This window comes from Rhinoderma darwinii, chromosome 9 (assembly GCF_050947455.1).
Source record: "Rhinoderma darwinii isolate aRhiDar2 chromosome 9, aRhiDar2.hap1, whole genome shotgun sequence".
NCBI lineage: Eukaryota > Metazoa > Chordata > Amphibia > Anura > Rhinodermatidae > Rhinoderma > Rhinoderma darwinii.
Window position 1 is genome coordinate 83,392,288 of NC_134695.1, and position 23,906 is coordinate 83,416,193.

Genomic DNA, 23,906 nt, shown 5'->3' on the forward strand with positions numbered 1-23,906 from the left:
CGTAGATTAGTTTATCGGACGTTACGCTGCAGGTTCTCGCTCTCAAGGTGACTTCTGATTTACTTATGTTGTATGTGAAGAAGCCGTGTTGTCGGCGCGCGGCCTTCATGAGTTATGTATGGCAGGACACACCATCCAGGTGAAGGACCACACGGCAGCATCGTATATGTCACCCCTATAAGTGCAGGAAGATCCAGACCGAACTCCACCCAATAGTCACGGAAACCTACATATAGGAGCTGACAATCTACAATACAAGAGGGGTTCATGGTGGAAGATGGCGGCCAGGACCCGGCGCTCATGAGATTTATTATTTGTGGTGCGGTGTTACCACTGTTCACATGGAGTTTTCTGGCGCAGAAATCGCATCGGAATCGGCGCCGAAGAACGGCCGAAATTGTCCCCCATTGATTTCAATGAGAGGCAGAGGCGTTTCTTTCCCGGTGGCTTTTAGCTGCTCGCAGGTAAAAAAAACAAACAAGCAGTATGTCCTTTCTTGCCGCGGTTTCCACATCTGACCTCTTATTGAAATCAATGGGAGGCAGAAAAATCATGCAGCGCTCTTTTCTGAGTGTTTTTCCGCTGTGTTTTTTGCCTGCAGCACTCGTAATCGTGAATAGGGCCTTACAGTTATCGCTAACGAGAAGAATCTAAACATTTAATAAGGAGCGGCCACACGGCAACTAGTGTAGACAATGGAACAGATGAAGCTGGGAACAACCGGTCCCATCGCCACTGGGAACAACCGATCCCATCGCCGCTGGGAACAACCGATCCCAACGCCGCTGGGAACAACCGATCCCAACGCCGCTGGGAACAACCGATCCCAACGCCGCTGGGAACAACCGGTCCCATCGCCGCTGGGAACAACCGATCCCAACGCCGCTGGGAACAACCGATCCCAACGCCGCTGGGAACAACCGATCCCAACGCCGCTGGGAACAACCGATCCCATCGCCGCTGGGAACAACCGATCCCATCGCCGCTGGGAAGAACAACCCATCCTAGCTGAGAACAACCGATTCGATCGCCGCTGAGAACAACCGATTCGATCGCCGCTTGCATTTTCCAACTTGCAATGAAACAAATGAAAGCTTGGGTTGCTATGGGTAACGCCTCCATTTTTTTAGTCTGGCGTATATGGACAAGGGCTGTTATTTTATTTCTAGTCATGGGAAACGTGGCTCCGGCTGCCATTTTATCTGTTACCCAATAAATTCTTACCACAAGGGCATACATACCAGAGGCAGCCTATGCAGCTGCTATGTGGCCCCTGGAGAGAGGGGGCCCAGCCCAGATTGGCAGAACCCCTTATTTTAATGGCAGGTGAGTACCGTAGCAGGACGTACAACATGAGCAAACAACGGTGCGGGGAATCATACCGAGGATCCTAGAAAAAAAGATGGAGATCAAACAAGTGCCGAGTCCTCCTGTCCCAGGCGGGTGGCATTACCCAGCACCATAAGCGGCCCATTTTACACTTTGATACGCAACCCGCGTCTGACCAGATCGCTGTGTTTATAGGACCTGGAGGAAGTCCCTTTAATTAACAACAATGCAATGGAAGTGAAAAATGATGGTGTATCCAGCGCTCGGTATAAAAGTTAAATGGTTTATTCGGTCATATTAAAACAAAAGATTTAAAAAATCCCGGGACCACGCTTACGCGATTCAGACCGCTGGGGTCCTTAGTCATCGCAGCGTGTAATCCCAGTGTAGTCACATGACCGGACTCCCCGACAACCGCTATTAGTGTTTGTCTACAGGATATACGGTCCCATGCGTCTCACACCCAACGCTGCCCAGACATTACAGCAGAGCCGCCCGCTCAGGTCATCACCCCATACACGTGGCAGCGGCGGGCGTGGTAATTCCAGAGAGGTCATTGAGATTTGTCAAACGACGGCCTGACACCCCCCCCCCCATCAAACATGGAGTCTTAGATCGACCCCCTCCGGAAAGGTCTCTTTACCGTAGCATCACTTTAGGCACCTTGACGACATCCCCGCTGTCCCACAGGCCGATCTGCAAACCTCGGGGGTAACGAATAAATAAATGTAAACAGAATATTTATAGCGACTTCGTGAAGCGCGAGGGGGTCGGTTACTATTGAATCCTACACATTACGCTGCTTAGAACTCCAGACAACCCTCTGCGGGAAGGAGAAACGACTGGAAGGGTTAATAGCGTCACTGGGAGATAAGTGGCCACGCGTCCTTGTGATCCTTGTACCAGGTGCCGGCGAGGACCAGCTATTTACTCTGCAAATCAATTTTTAACTATCTCTAGGCCCGCGCGGACGTTCTGTCAACGGGGGGAGGGTCAGGTTGACCGCGGCATACCCACCCGCCAATGGGACCGCAGGGTGACGGATGGGGCACCAGCTAGATACATGCGTAATAAATCTGCGTCCGGTCAAACTGGTAAAGAGGTCAACGCTCAGCGCACACAGAGGAAACGCGATCCGTGGGGAGACGGAGCACAAAAATCTACGCTCATAGAAAAATATTAAGTGTTGTGTGAGCGCCGCAGTCACTGCGAAAACCAAACAGGACGAAATAAATAAAAATAATAAATTTAAAAAAATAAATAAATAAAAAAAAAGACCCTTCATTGTACATAAAAATATTATAATCTTCTCCTTTAATGTGGAGATCTGATCGGCTCAAGTTAAAGGCCTGAGGCTGCACTACTGACAGTCTAATGACGGCGTGCCCCCTTATGATTTGTCAGGTGCAGGGTTGTCATGGAAACAAGGTGCAGATCCAAATCACCATCTATTCTACATCAATGCTCTCACGCACCAGGTAGGATGTAAACATGGAGGTGGATTTGTACCAGTGTCCTAGTTTGCGGATACAAAGCTCCAAATGCTCTGCGCAGTCACAGTATACATTCCACCTGTACCCTCCACTAGGTGGCGCTGACTGAATTCCATAGTGAAACTGTATACAATGTATGCAGTAAGCTCCCCCTAGTGGTGGCAGCAGGAAGACCGACTTTATGCAGAGAATTTGGAGCAGAATATCAGAAAAAAAAGACATATCATGACATTAATCTGCGCAGAAATTTGCAGTACCGGAGACACGTCATCTTTAAAGTAAACCTAAATTGCCTACGGTTGGTTTAAGGCATGACTGCCCCAAAAATGGGATGGGTAAATACACAGTCAGCCTATCCCCATCCTGAAATGGCTGATAATGGAGAGCAAAAGACTGCATTTAGGATTAGACAGACATGTCCGTTTTCTTCCAAAACTAGTGCCACATCTGTCCATGGGTTGTGTCTGGTATTGTGAAGTTGAGCTGCAATATCACATGCAACCTGTGGACAGATGTGGCACTGTTTCTAGAAGAAATCGGCCATGTCTGCCTAATCCTGGATTAAATGCAATCTATTGCTCCCGGTTATACAGTTGGAGCTTTACACATTGCAGCAACGTTCTCCCCTGGGACATTGTGCAGATTTCTGGAGGAGAGGTGACATTTCCAGAATCTGACACTTCCATACTGCGAGGCTTCTTGGCAGACCCGGATTGGTTGTGATCCGTTTTGGGACGTTTCAGACTTGGGGACTGGTATTTCCAGTTTGAGGCTGCAGTACGAGCGGGGCTTATGAAAGGCTCATTATCCGGGATGTTTCTGAGCCGCACAGATACGGGTGATGTAACCGCGGCAAATTAAACATCTAAAGAAACTATTTAAAGGGAACCGGTCCCTGGGCGTCTGCCACAGGACACGATCGCCTCCCAAAGTCTCCATTATTGATCATATATGCTCATCCAAGCCCCGATTCGCAGCTCTGAATACTTAGAACCTGGATATGCACAGTAGCACAGAGTATTTCAGGAGAGGAGTGATATTTTATAACAGATATGTAGTGTGTGTAAATCTGACGTGTAAGTAAAAGTCTCAGCCAAGCCCACGAATAACACAAGAACAAATTCCCATAAAACGCAGCTCAATAAAGAGAAGCAACAAGTCAAATGGATGAAGACGAAGAAAAAGAAGAAATAAGGGGGGAGGAGGAGGAGGAGGAAGAAGCAAAACTTGTAATAATCTCTGAAAAATCACTGCCAACAACCAGTCATCTCCTACATTACTGATAGGATTAGATACAGCTATCTAATCCTATCATGTGTGATACTGTCTGCTGAGCCATGTATCTAATCCTATCATGTGTGATACTGTCTGCTGAGCCGTGTATCTAATCCCATCATGTGCGATACTGTCTGCTGAGCCATGTATCGAATCCTATCATGTGTGATACTGTCTGCTGAGCTGTGTATCTAATCCTATCATGTGCGATACTGTCTGCTGAGCTGTGTATCGAATCCTATCATGTGTGATACTGTCTGCTGAGCCGTGTATCTAATCCTATCATGTGTGATACTGTCTGCTGAGCCATGTACCTAATCCTATCATGTGTGATACTGTCTGCTGAGCTGTGTATCTAATCCTATCATGTGTGATACTGTCTGCTGAGCCATGTATCTAATCCTATCATGTGTGATACTGTCTGCTGAGCCGTATATCTAATCCTATCATGTGTGATACTGTCTGCTGAGCCATGTATCTAATCCTCTCATGTGTGATACTGTCTGCTGAGCCATGTATCTAATCCTATCATGTGTGATACTCTTCTGAGCTGTGTATCTAATCCTCTCATGTGTGATACTGTCTGCTGAGCTGTGTATCTAATCCTCTCATGTGTGATACTGTCTGCTGAGCTGTGTATCTAATCCTATCATATGTGATACTGTCTGCTGAGCTGTGTATCTAATCCTCTCATGTGTGATACTGTCTGCTGAGCTGTGTATCTAATCCTCTCATGTGTGATACTGTCTGCTGAGCTGTGTATCTAATCCTCTCATGTGTGATCCTCCCTCAGGGAAGCGCACAGTTCTACAATACATATCAGATTAAAGGTGTTTTCCCACGAGACATTTAGGATTTATAGATTTCCACAGGATGTGTCAGACATTAGACAGTTGCGGGTCCCACCTCTAAATGCGCACGTTGCGGAATTAAACTGCAGGTAAAATCTGCACTTAATATTGCGTTTTTAGGAGCAATTTTTTTATGCAGAAACAGGTGCGGTTTTATTCTCCAGATTTTGGCGCATTTTTTTCTAAAAACGTAGATACAGTTCTGAGGAGTAAACGCAGGATAAATTGACATGATGCAGATTTTGTAACACGCATGGACTTGAAATCTCATTTACTTTGCAGGAACTTTATTACACGACGGAACCGCCGCAGGAAAATCTGCATCGTGTGCGCGGGGCCTAAGGGACCATTCAGACGCTGCGGTTGAGATGCAGTTAAAAACTGCAAAAAAAAAAAAAAAAACATCAAAAAATGTCATAGGTTTTTACTGCGTGAATGGACCCCTAGCGTCCGGCTTTCGTTCCCCTTTGCGGTTGTTGATGGTCATTCTGCGTCTGGGTGAAGTGAACGTTTAATGATATACACCCGGGTCTGAGAATGTGGGCGTGCGTCCTCAGTGTACACCTGCCTGTCATCTCAGGAGCACGCCCACTACGAGGATCATCTCCCATCACGTACACACCTGCGACCTTTGCCCATGGATTGAACATTGTGGCCTTATCTCTTACCCAGCGAGATTCCGCACAGCGGTCAGACTAGCTCTGCAGCATAGCACCCGGCGCAGCTCCGTCCTGCACCTCAGGGGACTAATCCAGGACTATGACATCACCACCCACCAAATACACAATTATCCACACAGGGCACATTAATCTCGTCTCATCCATGAAGAACGCAGAACAAAGGGTTAACCTGAACCGGTACATCCGAAAACTCCGTAAATAATAATCCCCGAAAATCACAGGAGGCACCAAACGTAGCAAAGTCTATCTCCGTATATGAACCCTGCACCTAAATACGTGACACGCCGTCCCCCAACAAAAACAGCACCCTTTAACAAGCGTCACGGCACACCCCCCTAACTGGCGCCACAGCAACCCCCCCCCCCCCCCAAGCGTCAGAGCACACCCACCCCCCAACAAATACAGCACCATTCAACAAGCGTCAAGGCACCCCTCCTAATAGGTGCCGGAGCACCCGCCCCAAGGGTCACAACACACCTCCTTAACAAACACAGTACCCCCACAACAAGAGCCACAGCACCCACCCCCACAACAGTGCAATAGTCAAGGTTAGTCAGCACATCCCAACAAAGTGAAACAAATGAGCTGGTGCCAATTTTGATCAAATTGTGTGAGCCCATCTGCCAGGGGGGGCGGCGACGGCCCCCATCTTGGTCGCGCACTTCTCAAAGGCGGTTTTTAATGAATATAGAATAGCAGTGTGTTCAGACGTTGCAGTGGAGGTGCAGTTCTTGCTGCATTGGTGAAGCGGATTACAGAAGGCAGCAATTTGTGGTAAGACCACATTTATTTCTGTCCTGCGGTTCTAGACTCAACTGCATCGTCTGAATACGCCCTAAAGCCGCTCCCTGCCGATCCTGGATATATTTTGTAGACCAAGGCCGAGGAGAGCGGTGAGACTTCTGTCGTACAGGTGTAATGTTTAGTGTAGGGACCCCCTGTATGAAGTCGCCTTGGAGTGGCAGGTGGGCACACACCACGCGATCAAATTGTGCACCAAGACTCTCATATTTATACGTGTAGTAAATATAGCAAGTGTCACAGTATCCCCCCAGCACCAGCAAGTGTCACAGTATCCCGCCCAGCAAGTGTCACAGTATCCCGCCCAGCAAGTGTCACAGTATCCCGCCCAGCAAGTGTCACAGTATCCCGCCCAGCACCAGCAAGTGTCACAGTATCCGCCCAGCACCAGCAAGTGTCACAGTATCCGCCCAGCACCAGCAAGTGTCACAGTATCCCGCCCAGCAAGTGTCACAGTATCCCACCCAGCAAGTGTCACAGTATCCCGCCCAGCAAGTGTCACAGTATCCCGCCCAGCAAGTGTCACACATTCCCGCCCAGCAAGTGTCACACATTCCCGCCCAGCAAGAGTCACAGTATCCCGCACAGCACCAGCAAGTGTCACAGTATCCCCCCAGCACCAGAAAGTGTCACAGTATCCCCCCCAGCACCAGCCACAGTATCCCCCGCCCAGCAAGTGTCACAGTATCCCCCGCCCAGCAAGTGTCACAGTATCCCCCGCCCAGCAAGTGTCACAGTATCCCCCGCCCAGCAAGTGTCACAGTATCCCCCGCCCAGCAAGTGTCACAGTATCCCCCGCCCAGCAAGTGTCACAGTATCCCCCGCCCAGCAAGTGTCACAGTACCCCCCCCCAGCAAGTGTCACAGTACCCCCCCCCCAGCAAGTGTCACAGTATCCCCCGCCCAGCAAGTGTCACAGTATCCCCCGCCCAGCAAGTGTCACAGTACCCCCCCCCCAGCAAGTGTCACAATAGCTTCCCCCAACAGTGCCAGAGCACTCCCGCTAAAAAAGGGGTCCTTATGAACTGTGGCAGTCAGAGCACCCCAAACATGTCACTTCCTCTCCTGGCGAGTGAAGATTTCTCTACATCGACTACGTTATAGCAGAAGATCAGTTCTAACCATGCGGCAGTCATCTGAGCTCCCACAATGCACTGCTCTCTGGCAACCATAAACAAGCAGAATTGTGAATGCAGCTTTGGGTGTGACTGGAGTATAAGACATGATGTAAGAGAAGATCACAAGACGACAAGTATCTTATGTAGATGCGAAGTGTAAGACGGTGTTTCTAGGAGATTTCCATCAGCAGCATCGTAGGCTGTCACGAGGGAACGGCTGCGGTGACTCCAGACCCTAAACTCAGAGTTCCTAAAAATCCTGCTCACTTTCTGACTGATGTTCCTGTTTTATAGTCAGATGATCCGCAGAACTTACAATTTATATTCTGGTTCCTCTTTATTCAAATGCCAAACAAATTCTGCCCCGGGAGCATTGATGGGAATATAAAATAACCATCTACATAATGACCGCTGCATTACTCCAGTCACACCTAAAGCAGGGCCAAATCAGCATCACTACAGAACAGCCCGGCGACACCCAATAGTATCCATGATTCAGATTTTGTTCTTTTCGGTTTCTTACTTTTATCTGTGTCTGGAAAAGCAATATGGGTGCCATTACAGCCCCTCAGGGCGTTCTCAGGAGCAGAAAATAGGTGGGTGACAATCTGTAGGAGCCGTAACGGCGGCCACATTGGTTACCCCCCCCCCCCACCTTAACGGATGAGGGCACTTCCCGTTCAGGCGGCTGGAGGTAAATGGACGGCGTCCCCCACAAATATATTTTTATTTATTAGGAAAAATAGTTAAGAAAAAAAGTACAGAAATAATTTGCCCGCAATTACAGCTCCCCCGGGGTGATCACCCAGCTTTCCCAGCAGCTGAATAGACCCGTGTGACAGAAGACGACCACTCAAGGACTTACATGTTCTGGGGTGAGAAGTAGCAGCTGAGATACCGCATGTGAGTGTCCGCTCGGCCGCAGAGTGACCCCGGGGTCAGATGTAGTGACCGACTGGTGGTTCAAATCAGTGTTCGACACACCCAAAGCAGAAGCAACAGATGATCCCGAGCAGCCACCATGTGGTCAGGAGCTGTAATCACATGATCCTGGCCCCCCCCAGACATCTATAGGATGTCGCTGAGACAGCGGAGGAGGACAAGAAAAATGCACATTGTCCATGGAGTTAAATCTTGCATCATATCTTATACTCCAGTCGCATCCAAAGCTGCACTCCCAACTATGCTGGTTGCTCTTGGTAAAGCTGGCCACACTCCCGCACCTGTCCCCGATGGTAGATGTTGGGGGAAAGAAGGAACAGACATGTCGAACGGGGTCTGCGGGGGGCGTGGCTGGGGTCTGGTACAAATTTATTCCCCTCTCCCTATTGAAATAAATGGTCATCAAAAAAAATGAAATAAAAAAAAATGACAATCGCTGTCATCTGAACGAGCTCTCGTGTGTGGCCGACTAAAGAAACTCTACAGTCAGATATGTAAAAATGTTCAACCCTTTCTGCGTTCCCACAATGCCCTACCCTCTGAAACCAGTAAAATTATTTACGCAGCTCTAGCTGTGACTGGAGTACAAGACATTGTAACTTCAGATCAGTGCAAGAGAACTAAAGAAATTTTTTTTTACAATGAGTCCTCCGTTTACTATTCATTGAGGTCACGTAATATAATGATGTGCTGGGTCCTCCGGAGACGCTCATCGTAGCTGCGCTGCACCCCCCCCCCCCCCCAACTCCAAATGGCCTAATATGACATATGGAGAGCAGCTGTACTAACTGGAATACCCCTCTGAACTGGTAAATGTTTTCTAAAGGTGGTAAGAAGTGGAGTTCTCCTTGAAGGGACCACGTTGACCTTCCCTTTGCCATGTGCCGCCTCCTGACCCTCATACATGGCAGCGGCGCCTCCTCCATGTCACCTACGTTCATGGTTTATAGGGCGCTGGACCTTCCCTGTATTACACACCCGTCCCATAAAGTGAAACGTGAGGACAGGGCAGCTTGTTGGCCCCGCCGGGTATCACTGAGATCAGTCCCTGCAGTCAGATACTGACCGGGCTGTTCGTCCGGTTATTCTGGTTCCTCTGCACCAGGTTTCGATGAAGAGTTAAAAACATTAAAACTTCCTCCGTGAACTCAGCAAAAACCAAGACAACAAGTGACAACGTGAGAAGAGAAAAAACTAAGACCAAGATAATCAGCGGTCAGTATCCAAAATAATCTCCAGGAACAGTGAGCTGCCGTATCTAAGCCTACCATGTGTGATACTGCCTGCTGAGATGCTGTATCAAAGCCTACCATGTGTGATACTGCCTGCTGAGCTGCTGTATCTAAGCCTACCATGTGTGATACTGCCTGCTGAGCTGCTGTATCTAAGCCTACCATGTGTGATACTGCCTGCTGAGATGCTGTATCAAAGCCTACCATGTGTGATACTGCCTGCTGAGCTGCTGTATCTAAGCCTACCATGTGTGATACTGCCTGCTGAGCTGCTGTATCTAAGCCTACCATGTGTGATACTGCCTGCTGAGCTGCTGTATCTAAGCCTACCATGTGTGATACTGTCTGCTGAGCTGCTGTATCTAAGCCTACCATGTGTGATACTGTCTGCTGAGCTGCTGTATCTAAGCCTACCATGTGTGATACTGCCTGCTGAGCTGCTGTATCTAAGCCTACCATGTGTGATACTGTCTGCTGAGCTGCTGTATCTAAGCCTACCATGTGTGATACTGTCTGCTGAGCTGCTGTATCTAAGCCTACCATGTGTGATACTGTCTGCTGAGCTGCTGTATCTAAGCCTACCATGTGTGATACTGCCTGCTGAGCTGCTGTATCTAAGCCTACCATGTGTGATACTATCTGCTGAGCACTGTATCATGGGTATCATTACGGCTCTACTATTGAATTCCACTGTATGTGCGTCCTGAAGATACAGATAGTTTAAACAAGGAATTTTTTTTTTTTAAAGAACCGAAATGCGCAAGATGACGTCCATTAATTGCGCGGAGTTTCTGGTTTTTTGCAATTAATTCCTCAGCCCTATTATGAAGTAAATATCACTCAGACGCGTCACCATGACCAGGCGCCCCCAGTGATAAAGCCCCCGCCAACCATGTGGACTTTCTTCCCTAGATTAGATGTAGTGTAATGGAGGGTCCGGTGACTGGCGTGGTTATTGTGCGGTCATTACATACAGTACTAGAGCAGGACTGCCGCTCCTACAGAAAGACCTGGGCCTAAGAGCCGCCTATGATGTCACTACTGTGTATGATGACATCACTCTGTTCAGGGTCTGTACACGCTACATAGATGACATCACTCTGTTCAGGGTCTATACAGGCTATATAGATGACATCCACATATATATAGCAGTATGGCTCTGCCTAGGAGGGTGCAATGGTCCCGATAGGTCATCAAGTACGATATCTAAGTTGCCCATGTATAGTAAGATTGTGTGTGACATGTGATTGCCCCGACACAACCGCGCCGGCATCATGTTCGGTGCGACTGTTAAACAGCCTGTTAGTGGCCGCATGTTAACGCGGGTAAATCGTCCCTTTATCTGCAAAATCGTGCGGCCATGAATTGTTACACCCTTTATGGCCGCACGATTTTGCGAATTACAACAATTTACCCCCTATTCATTCTCTATGGCAGCGCCGCAAAAAGCCGAACACTGCACTCGCCTGTCTCCGGCGCTCCCATAGAGAATGAATGGAGCGGCAGTGCGCATGAGCGTGTCACCGGAATACCCCTTAACTATGTATTTGTCAGCCGCTCCTACATAGTGGCAGCGCGGTTGTTGGCCGCGTTGCGACCGTGTCAGGGCCGCTCCGTGCGGCCGTACCCTTAAAATACTAGAACGGTGGGGGAGATTTAGGGTAAGGCCACACGGTGCGTCGTTGATGCGGTTTTGATGCGTTTGAAAACCGCATGCGGTCAACTACATGCGTTTTTTGTCTCTGTAAGGGTATGTTCACACGCCTGTAAACGCCCGAGAAATCGGAATCATTTTCATTGACTATTGAAAAAAGCTCCAAAAATGGCCGTAAAAAAATGTGAGTGACTGAAAAAAACTTCTGAAAGTCAGGAGCGGTTTCCCTTGAAAACAGCTCCATATTTTCAGACGTTTTTGAGATTGCGTGTGAACATAGCCTAAGGGCTTATTCAGACGAACGTATAATACGTCCGTGCTACACGCGTGATTTTCACGTGCGTCGCACGGACCTATGTTAGTCAATGGGCCCGTTCAGACTGTCCGTGATTTTCACGCAGCGTATGTCCGCTGCGTAAAATTCACGAAATGTCCTATATTTGCCCGTTTTTCGCACATCCCACACCCATTAAAGTCAACGGGTGCGTGAAAACAGCGCACGGCACATGGACGCACTTCCGTGTGCCGCGTGTCATGCGCGCTACAGCAGTCAAATCTATAAATGAAAACAGAAAACCACCACGTGATTTTCTGTTTACAAACAGTGTCATAATGATGGCGGCTGCGCAAAAATCCCACAGCCACGCATCATATGGTCATGACACACGGAGCTTTTATGGACCTTTTGTGCGCGCAAAATGCACACGCTCGTGTGAATCCGGCCTTATGCTGCAGTTCCGTTTTTATAGGAAATAATTGATGGACAGTTTTCACCCGTGTTGAGGTTTGTTAGGTGTTGCCTGTATATAGTTCATTACATTGCAGAACTGTTAGCAAAAACACAAGCAGTTCAGCAACAACTTTGGCGTTGCGGTCATTACCTGCATGCGGTCGGACATTATGAAGATGACCCACATTGTAATAGAATAGCAGCCGTGTGTCCATAACCAACATCTCACCATCGACTTCTATTGAAAAATGACTTTCTGCGGTTTAAAAACGCAACATAAACGCAACGTGGCCGCACCGCGTGGCCTTACCCTCATGAAACGATTTGCGCCAGTATTCTGCACATTTTGGCGGACACTTTTGTTCTGCAATTTTTAAACTGCTCTCGACACTTTTCTAAAGATCCCGTGACCTGAAAGATTTACTATAATTTACGGCAGAAATTATAGTATTTTCCCAAGATGCGGCAAATTTATTAAGACGAGTGCGCCCTTCAACCGATTTCGGTTTTAGACTGGCGTATGAAACGCCAGTCTTTAGTAAATGTTCCCTGGGCCTATTAAAAAGGGGTCCTCCAATTCCACGCACATGGTTAAAGGTAAACGACCTGCTCTCTTTTAGCTGCGCCCCCCCCCCCCCCCACCTGTGCAGGTAATACATCAGATATGAGAGAACTTCATGGATTCTTCTTTTGTGCAATAACAGGAAATTCTGCTCCTGCACCGAGTAAGGGGCTCGTCCACACGTAACGGAATTGCCATGTTTTTTCTGGAAGGAAAAAACGGAGCAGAACACAGAAGCAGCAGAGTGGAGGAGGTTTAACAAGTCTCATCCACACGCGTAAAATTTCCGAGCTCAAATTGACCTGAGGTGCGTGTTTTTCAGACTGTAACGTGTCAACTCCTGCTACGGAACGTGTCCAGAATTATTGCGTTTTTCAGAGGAGACGTCACCGTCCCCCAACAGTGTGAAAAACGTAGCAAAATACGCACCATTTTCTGCCGTAAAAACGGAAATGGTGCATTTTTCCCGCAACGGAAAGCCTTTGATGTGCAACAGAATCGCTGCAGAAATTTTCTGCAGCATTTCCATTGTGTGTGGACAAGCCCTAAAGGGTCAAATATTCCACGTGTGACCTTGTATCAGAACTGCGCTGACGGCGACTTTACCCTTAGGGTATGTGCACACGACCTTTTTTCAGACGTAATTCGGGTGTTTTACGCCTCGAATTACGCCTGAAAAGACGGCTCCAATACGTCGGCAAACATCTGCCCATTGTTTGCAATGGGTCTTACGATGTTCTGTGCAGACGAGCTGTCATTTTACGCGTCGCTGTCAAATTACGGCCGCGTCAAAGAAGTGCAGGACACTTCTTGGGACGTTTTTGGAGCCGTTTTCTCATAGACTATTGAAAACAGCTCCAAAAACGGCCATAAAAAACGCTGCGAAAGCGCCGCAAAAAATGCGGCGAAATACGAGAGATGCTCAAAAAACTTCTGAAAATCAGGGGCTGAAACCCTTGAAATCAGCTCCGTATTTTGAGACGTTTTTGACTCTGCGTGTGAACATAGCCTTCTATTCAATGACATGATGCAATGGAGCCACCCGTCAGTCATCATCTGGGGCGGGGGGGAATTCAAAAGAAACACCCGGTCCAACTCCGTGATAGTGCCCGGCTGACCAGGGGCATGGCTACCAAATAGCAGTTCCAATACAAAAAGCCAGTTACTGACGCTTTCTAATACACTTTGTATTTAAATGATTCACCCTCTCCAAGATGTCTGCTTGCTGTCAGTGAATAAAATAATTTTCATAACCTAGTTCTGCTCACACTTATGAAGGATTGTTACAAAGCATCAGTGTAGTTAAGAACTGGTTGCATATCGTTAGGATAGGCCACCAATGTCCTCAATTTGCCACCGTTTGCTAGCTTAAAGTGGCAATTCTGCCAAGATGCATTGTGCCACTTCTGTCGGCTCTGTTCGCCTTCTTGGACAACCACTGACTATGGCCGGGTTCAAACGAGTCGGATACGCTGCGTAAAACGATGCAGCATAGTCGACCTAGAATCCACAGCACATTCCATCTGAAAAAACCGCACTACTGTTGTGGTGCAGTTCCTCAGGTGGAATTTTTGCTGCGGAAAGCAGCGCTAGAAAAAAAAAAAAAAAAGCGTTACTGCCCCTTTAAATACGAAGCGTGGGATTGCATGTATATACGGGCTCATCCACATGTAGCGGAATTGCGGACAGAAAAAAAACGCAGCAGAATACAGTAGCAGCAGAGTGGGTGAGATTGCTGCTTAAAATTTCCGAGCAGAAATTGACCCGCGGTGCGTATTTTTCGGACTGCAGCGCGTCAATTCCTGCTGCGGAAAGTGGACAGAATTGCTGCGTTTTTCAGAGGAGACGTCACCAGCCCTCAGCATGGAGAAAAACGCAGCAAAATACGCACCATTTTCTACAGTAAAAAAAACGCAGGAAATGGTGCGGTTTTTGCCGCAGCGGAAAATCTGCTACTTTCTATGGAATCGCTGCAGCCATTCCGTTCTGTGCGGACAAGCCCTTATTGTGCTGTATGGAGACGCCTTTGGTTTGCTGCTCCCTGCTCTGTCCTGATCACAGGGTGACAACCTTTGTCCACACCAGAACCGAACTGGAAAAACAGAGATAACTGGTAACTCCGGTTCTAAGCAGAAACCCGACCCTGCCGCCATTTATCCAAAATCCACAAGTCAACAAAATTATTGATAAAATTGTTTCCACTAAGAAGAGCGAGAAGAGACCGTGCAACACACGAGCAGAGCAACCTTCCCATCAGTCACTTGCCCACAAAGCTTACAATCGAATTTGTTTTCTCCCCACACAATGGATCGCACCAGGGGGGGGTTCACATTGGGACGGCTGTGAGCCCCTCACTCATATTTCACGCTCAGGTGGATTTGCCACTGGTACGGCACGCACGCACATACATACACACAGTCGCTGAGCCCTGCACCCGTCACTTCACAACCACACCTCAGTCACTGCGAAACTTTCCCCTCTGCTATTACTTGTGATACCTGCTCCATCACCTTCTTTATGAACCTCAGGAGAGCTCCAGGCAGGATTATTGTAGCACATTTCCTGAGTATTCTCCCCCATGTGTCCTGCCTGGAGCTCTACTGAGTATTCTCCCCCAGTGTCCTGCCTAGAGCTCTCCTGAGTATTCTCCCCCTGCCTGCCTGGAGCTCTCCTGAGTATTCTCCCCCTGCCTGCCTGGAGCTCTCCTGAGTATTCTCCCCCATGTGTCCTGCCTAGAGCTCTCCTGAGTATTCTCCCCCTGCCTGCCTGGAGCTCTCCTGAGTATTCTCCCCCATGTGTCCTGCCTGGAGCTCTCCGGAGTATTCTCCCCCAGTGTCCTGCCTGGAGCTCTCCTGAGTATTCTCCCCCAGTGTCCTGCCTGGAGCTCTCCTGAGTATTCTCCCCCAGTGTCCTGCCTGGAGCTCTCCTGAGTATTCTCCCCCAGTGTCCTGCCTGGAGCTCTCCTGAGTATTCTCCCCCAGTGTCCTGCCTGGAGCTCTCCTGAGTATTCTCCCCCATGTGTCCTGCCTGGAGCTCTCCTGAGTATTCTCCCCCAGTGTCCTGCCTGGAGCTCTCCTGAGTATTCTCCCCCAGTGTCCTGCCTGGAGCGCTCCTGAGTATTCTCCCCTCCCTACCTGGAGCTCCCCTGAGTATTCTCCCCCATGTGTCCTGCCTGGAGCTCTCCTGAGTATTCTCCCCCATGTGTCCTGCCTGGAGCTCTCCTGAGTATTCTCCCCTCCCTGCCTGGAGCTCTCCTGAGTATTCTCCCCTCCCTACCTGGAGCTCCCCTGAGTATTCTCCCCCATGTGTCCTGCCTTGAGCTCTCCTGAGTATTCTCCCCTCCCTGCCTGGAGCTCTCCTGAGTATTCTCCCCTCCCTGCCTGGAGCTCTCCTGAGTATTCTCCCCCATGTGTCCTGCCTGGAGCTCTCCTGAGTATTCTCCCCCATGTGTCCTGCCTGGAGCTCTCCTGAGTATTCTCCCCCAGTGTCCTGCCTGGAGCTCTCCTGAGTATTCTCCCCCAGTGTCCTGCCTGGAGCTCTCCTGAGTATTCTCCCCCAGTGTCCTGCCTGGAGCTCTCCTGAGTATTCTCCCCCAGTGTCCTGCCTGGAGCTCTCCTGAGTATTCTCCCCCATGTGTCCTGCCTGGAGCTCTTCTGAGTATTCTCCCCCAGTGTCCTGCCTGGAGCGCTCCTGAGTATTCTCCCCTCCCTACCTGGAGCTCCCCTGAGTATTCTCCCCCATGTGTCCTGCCTGGAGCTCTCCTGAGTATTCTCCCCCATGTGTCCTGCCTGGAGCTCTCCTGAGTATTCTCCCCTCCCTGCCTGGAGCTCTCCTGAGTATTCTCCCCTCCCTGCCTGGAGCTCTCCTGAGTATTCTCCCCCATGTGTCCTGCCTGGAGCTCTCCTGAGTATTCTCCCCCATGTGTCCTGCCTGGAGCTCTCCTGAGTATTCTCCCCCAGTGTCCTGCCTAGAGCTCTCCTGAGTATTCTCCCCTCCCTGCCTGGAGCTCTCCACCTGCATATTCTTCATCTACTACGGTCTGTACCTACCTATACAGGTTAGCTCCTTCCTCCCTATTTTTTTGAGCCAACCCTACAAACTCCTGTACCCGGGCAGGTGACAAGAAGTGATGATTCCACATGAGCTCTGGATACATGAGATTATATAGAGCAGCTCAGAGGTTACTCCACAATCATATTAAACCATAACACGTGGGGCTGGGAATTGGCCAGATCCAGTCACGGACTCCTCATAACCTGGGCTCTGCCAGTTACACCCTACAGGAGGCAATGCCAGGTACAGCATCGTCCTCTACACACGAGGGACACACCTGTTACCACCAAGATCACAACTTCTCCTCCATGCACATGATGGTTATACCTGTCCCCTCTGGACATCAATGCATCTATACCACATACACGGATGGCAGCTGCTTCACTATCCATAGACCGGACAGTAGCCCCTGTCCCATGACTGGGAACACATAGGATGGCACCGAGTCCTGTATACAGTAAACACACATGAACCAAAAACCTGTATGTAGCCCCGGCCTTATAGAGATAAATGACAGCTAATGCCCCCATATAATGGTGGCTGCACCTGTCCCCTATACAGTGGTACCCCTACATAGGAATGAGAGACGCTTCCTACTATACAATAGTAGATACACCTGGACCTCTAAGAGATACAACAGGAGCACAGCCCCCTATAGATATAGGACAGTAGTACCCTATAGATGTCTAACATATACACTTCCTATATACACATGAGTCACAAAAGTGATCCACTATAATATATATACACTACCGTTCAAAAGTTTAGGGTCACTTACAAATGTCCTTTTTTTTTTTTTTTAAAGAAAAGCAGTTTTTTTCAATGAAGATAACATTAAATTAATCAGAAATCCACTCTATACATTGTTAATGTGGTAAATGACTATTCTAGCTGCAAACGTCTGGTGTTTAATGCAATATCTACATAGGTGTATAGAGGCCCATTTCCAGCAACCATCACTCCAGTGTTCTAATGGGACATTGTGTTTGCTAACTGTGTTAGAAGGCTAATGGATGATTAGAAAACCCTTGTGCAATTATGTTAGCACCGCTGTAAACAGTTTTGCTGTTTAGAGGAGCTATAAAACTGACCTTCCTTTGAGCTTGTTGAGAATCTGGAGCATTACATTTGTGGGTTCGATTAAACTCTCCAAATGGCTAGAAAAAGAGAGCTTTCATGTGAAACCCGACAGTCTATTCTTGTTCTTAGAAATGAAGGCTATTCCATGTGAGAAATTGCCAAGAAACTGAAGATTTCCTACAACGGTGTGTACAACTCCCTTCAGAGGACAGCACAAACAGGCTCTAACCAGAGTAGAAAGAGAAGTGGGAGGTCCCGCTGCACAACTGAGCAACAAGACAAGTACATTAGAGTCTCTAGTTTGAGAAATAGACGCCTCACAGGTCCTCAACTGGCAGCTTCATTAAATAGTACCCGCAAAACGCCAGTGTCAACGTCTACAGTGAAGAGGCGACTCCGGGATACTGGCCTTCAGGGCTGAGTGGCAAAGAAAAAGCCATATCTGAGACTGGCTAATAAAAGGAAAAGATTAATATGGGCAAAAGCACAGACATTGGACAGAGGAAGATTGGAAAAAAGTGTTATGGACAGACGAATGGAAGTTTGAGGTGTTTGGATCACACAGAAGAACATTTGTGAGACGCAGAACAACTGAAAAGATGCTGGAAGAGTTCCTGACGCCATCTGTAGCATGGTGGAGGTCATGTGATGGTCTGGGGTAAAGTGGGAGATTTGTACAAGGTAAAAGGGATTTTGAATAAGGAAGGCTATCACTCCATTTTGCAACGCCATGCCATACCCTGTGGACAGCGCTTGATTGGAGCCAATTTCATCCTACAACAGGACAATGACCCAAAGCACCTCCAAATGATGCAGGAACTATTTAGGGAAGAAGCCGGCAGCCGGTATTCTATCTGTAATGGAGTGGCCAGCGCAGTCACCAGATCTCAACCCCATAGAGGTGTTGTGGGAGGAGCTTGACCGTATGGTACGCAAGAAGTGCCCATCAAGCCAATCCAACTTGTGGGAGGGGCTTCTGGAAGCATGGGGTGAAATTTCTCCCGATTACCTCAGCAAATTAACAGCCAAAGGTCTGCAATGCTGGAATTGCTGCAAATGGAGCGACGAAAGCAAAGTCTGAAGGAGAAATTCATTATTTCTAACCTTGTCAATGTCTTGACTATATTTTCTAGTCATTTTGCAACTCATTTGATAAATATAAGTGTGAGTTTTCATGGAAAAAAAACAAAATTGTCTGGGTGACCCTAAACTTTTGAACGGTAGTGTATATATATATATATAAATATAACAGGTTAGGTCAATCACAGATCAGTTACAGGTACAATCCCCTGTATAACGTGCAGTCCTTCTTTATGTTACTTTGCAAGTCCCTATAGATATGACCGGTCCCTATACACCGAATGGCCACTTTATTAGAGGCACCGGCCTTTTCAGGGTTTGATCTTTCCTGTATGGAAATTAGACCCGTGACCACGGACGCGGCAAAAATAAATAAATCACTTGAGCGCATTTCACAACAGTTTCAGTGTGAATCCACATTAGATGGGAAATCCAGCGATCTGAGTGCCTTGGAGCGAGGCCGGGTCATCAGCTCTAGACCCCGGGACCTGTATATAATAATCTGACAATTTGTGGTGAAAAACATCCAGCGAAAGGGAATCCGAAGGACGTCAAGAACTCGTCGATGAAAAGGGTCGGAGGAGGTGAAGAATCGTTCTGATGTTCAGGCCAAATACAACGCTGACGCTGCAACTAACGTGTCCAGACGCACAACTGGTCGCTGCTCAGCACGGATGAGCCGTAACCGCAGACGACCAGTACGAGCGCCATCAGTATAGGAAACAGAAATTGTATCACTGAGCAGCGGAGACAGATCGCCCGGTCAGATGATCCAGATTTCGGAGGCTGATGGGAGGGTCAGGATTTGGCGCAGGCGTTGATGAACCCGTCCTGTCAGGTGTGAACAGTCCAGGCTGGTGCAGTGATGGTCGGGGGGATGTTTTCTTGGCACCCTGAGACCTCTGGTACCTGCGGATGATGTCTGAACAGTGGGACTTACCTAAGCATTGTGACCGACCAAGTTCATCCCCTCATGGCGGCGGTTTATTCTATGGCAGAAGGAGAATTTACAGCGAGACGCCATCCTGTCCCGCAGACCAATATCAACACCTGGTGGAGTCTGTGCCATGTTGAATTGCTGCGGTTCTGAGGGCCAAAGGAGGTCCAACCCGCTAATAGATGGGGGTCCCTAATAAAGTGGCCCATTGTTGTATAGAAGTTATTTCAGCAGCCCCTATAGATATAACAAGTCCCTATACACACACAACAGGTCCCTATAGATATAACAGGTCTCTATATACACACACGACAGGTCTATAGATAGAACAAGTCCCTATAGATATAACAAGCCCTATACACACACACACACACACACACACACAACAGGTCTCTATAGATATAACAGGTCCTTATATACGCAAACGACAGGTCCGTATAGATATAACAGGTCTCTATATACACAGGACAGGTCCCTATAGACATAACAAGTCCCTATATACACACACAACAGGTCCCTATAGATATAACAAGGTCCTATATACGCACATGACAGGTCCCTATAGCTATAACAGGTCTCTATATACACAAACGACAGGTTCCTATATACATATGACAGGTCCCCTATAGCTATAACAGATCTCTATATACACAGGACAGGTCCCTATAGATATAACAAGTCCCTATACACACATACACGACAGGTCTATAGATAGAACAAGACCCTATATTCACACACGGCAGGTCCCTATAGATATAACCAGTCCCTATATACACCCACAGGACAGGTCCCTATATACACACAGGACAGGTCCCTATATACACACAGGACAGGTCCCTATATACAGACAGGACAGGTCCCTATATACAGACAGGACAGGTCCCTATATACACACAGGACAGGTCCCTATATACACACAGGACAGGTCCCTATATACACACAGGACAGGTCCCTATATACACACACAGGACAGGTCCCTATATACACAGGACAGGTCCCTATAGATATAACAGGTCCCTATATACACAGGACAGGTCTCTACAGATATAACAGGTCCCTATAGATATAACAAGTCCCTATATACACAGGACAGGTCCCTATATACACAGGACAGGTCCCTATAGATATGGCAAGTCCCTATATACACAGGACAGGTCCCTATATACACAGGACAGGTCCGCATAGCTATAACAGGTCTCTATATACACAGGACAGGTCCCTATATACACAGGACAGGTCCGTATAGCTATAACAGGTCTCTATATACACAGGACAGGTCCCTATAGATATAAAAAGTCCCTATACACACACACACGACAGGTCTATAGATAGAACAAGACCCTATATTCACACACAACAGGTCCCTATAGCTATAACAAGTCCCTATATACACACACAGGACAGGTCTCTACAGATATAACAGGTCCCTATATACACAGGACAGGTCTCTACAGATATAACAGGTCCCTATATACACAGGACAGGTCCTTATATACACACAGGACAGGTCCCTATATACACACAGGACAGGTCCCTATATACACAGGACAGGTCCCTATAGATATAACAGGTCCCTATATACACAGGACAGGTCTCTACAGATATAACAGGTCCCTATAGATATAACAAGTCCCTATATACACAGGACAGGTCCCTATATACACAGGACAGGTCCCTATAGATATGGCAAGTCCCTATATACACAGGACAGGTCCCTATATACACAGGACAGGTCCGCATAGCTATAACAGGTCTCTATATACACAGGACAGGTCCCTATATACACAGGACAGGTCCCTATATACACAGGACAGGTCCGTATAGCTATAACAGGTCTCTATATACACAGGACAGGTCCCTATAGATATAAAAAGTCCCTATACACACACACACGACAGGTCTATAGATAGAACAAGACCCTATATTCACACACAACAGGTCCCTATAGCTATAACAAGTCCCTATATACACACACAGGACAGGTCTCTACAGATATAACAGGTCCCTATATACACAGGACAGGTCTCTACAGATATAACAGGTCCCTATATACACAGGACAGGTCCTTATATACACAGGACAGGTCCCTATAGATATAGCAAGTCCCTATATACACACAGGACAGGTCCCTATATACACACACAGGACAGGTCCCTATAGATATAACAGGTCCCTATATACACAGGACAGGTCCCTATAGATATAACAAGTCCCTATATACACAGGACAGGTCACTATATACACAGGACAGGTCCCTATATACACAGGACAGGTCCGTATAGCTATAACTGGTCCCTATAGACACAGGACAGGTCCCTATAGACACAGGACAGGTCCCTATATACACAGGACAGGTCCCTATAGATATGGCAAGTCCCTATATACACAGGACATGTCCCTATATACACAGGACAGGTCCCTATAGATATGGCAAGTCCCTATATACACACAGGACATGTCCCTATATACACAGGACAGGTCCCTATAGATATAGCAAGTCCCTATATACACAGGACAGGTCTCTATATACACAGGACAGGTCCCTATATACACACAGGACAGGTCCCTATATACACAGGACAGGTCCGTATAGCTATAACAGGTCTCTATATACACAGGACAGGTCCCTATAGATATAAAAAGTCCCTATACACACACACGACAGGTCTATGGATAGAAGACCCTATATTCACACACAACAGGTCCCTATAGACATAACAGGTCCGTATAGCTATAACAAGTCCCTATATACACACACACACACACACACACACACAGGACAGGTCTCTACAGATATAACAGGTCCCTATATACACAGGGCAGGTCCCTATATACACAGGACAAGTCCCTATATACACAGGACAGGTCTCTATAGATATAGCAAGTCCCTATATACACACAGGACAGGTCTCTATATACACAGGACAGGTCTCTATAGATATAGCAAGTCCCTATATACACAGGACAGGTCTCTATATACACAGGACAGGTCTCTATAGATATAACAAGTCCCTATATACACAGGACAGGTCTCTATATACACAGGACAAGTCCCTATATACACAGGACAGGTCTCTATAGATATAGCAAGTCCCTATATACACAGGACAGGTCTCTATATACACAGGACAGGTCTCTATAGATATAACAAGTCCCTATATACACAGGACAGGTCTCTATATACACAGGACAAGTCCCTATATACACAGGACAGGTCTCTATAGATATAGCAAGTCCCTATATACACACAGGACAGGTCTCTATATACACAGGACAGGTCTCTATAGATATAGCAAGTCCCTATATACACAGGACAGGTCTCTATAGATATAGCAAGTCCCTATATACACAGGACAGGTCTCTATATACACAGGACAGGTCTCTATAGATATAACAAGTCCCTATATACACAGGACAGGTCTCTATGGATTCACCATGTCCCTCTCCCCCGGCTCCTCTCACCTGCTGTGAGGGCTCCTCCGGCTCCATCTCCCCGACATAATACTGTTCTAACCAGCGGAGCGCATTGTCCGAGTGCCGGTGCGGGGGTCCGTCCAGGTCCCGCTGGATGTCGGTGCCGGCTCGGTCCTGCAGCAGCTGTTCCCCCCCGGGGTGAAACTTGACGAAGCTGGAGACATCATAGACGCTGCTCCCCCGGAGGAGCCAGCAGGCGCCCGCGGAGCACCTGTCCCGGAGCTCGGCGGCTGTTACCCGGCGCTCAGCCATAGACCGTGAGGTAAAGCAGAGTGTCCCACCAGCGGCGCCCGCCGAGACACCCTCCGCCGCCTCATCTGCATATCATTGAATATTCAGGAGCGGGGGCGGGGCCCGCGGAATACATAATGACACAGCTGAGAAGCGCACCCGGCTCTGCACTGCCCTCTAGAGGCCGCAGCCCCGCAGTGCAGCTGTCCAGCCCATAGTCATTAAAGCAGCAGCTCCGCACATCATCATATGGGGGAGATCAGACACCAGAGCCCGGGGTCACATCCAGCAGTGGGGGGGGATCAGACACTACCTGAAACCGGGGTCACATAGAAAAATATGGTTCCTTCTAAAAACAGTGCCACAACTGCCCACAGGTTATGTC

General features: G+C 48.1%; 1 protein-coding gene across 1 annotated transcript in view; it reads right to left on the minus strand.

Annotated features, from left to right (window-relative positions):
* The window catches only part of FA2H (fatty acid 2-hydroxylase), a 43,707-nt gene extending 20,104 nt beyond the window's left edge, over positions 1-23,603 (minus strand). Inside the window, exon 1 of the mRNA XM_075837094.1 lies at positions 23,279-23,603. Coding sequence (XP_075693209.1) covers positions 23,279-23,542 — 264 coding nt within the window. The 5' untranslated portion in view covers positions 23,543-23,603. The remainder of the gene's footprint in view (positions 1-23,278) is intronic.
* Between the last annotated feature and the right edge of the window lie 303 nt (positions 23,604-23,906).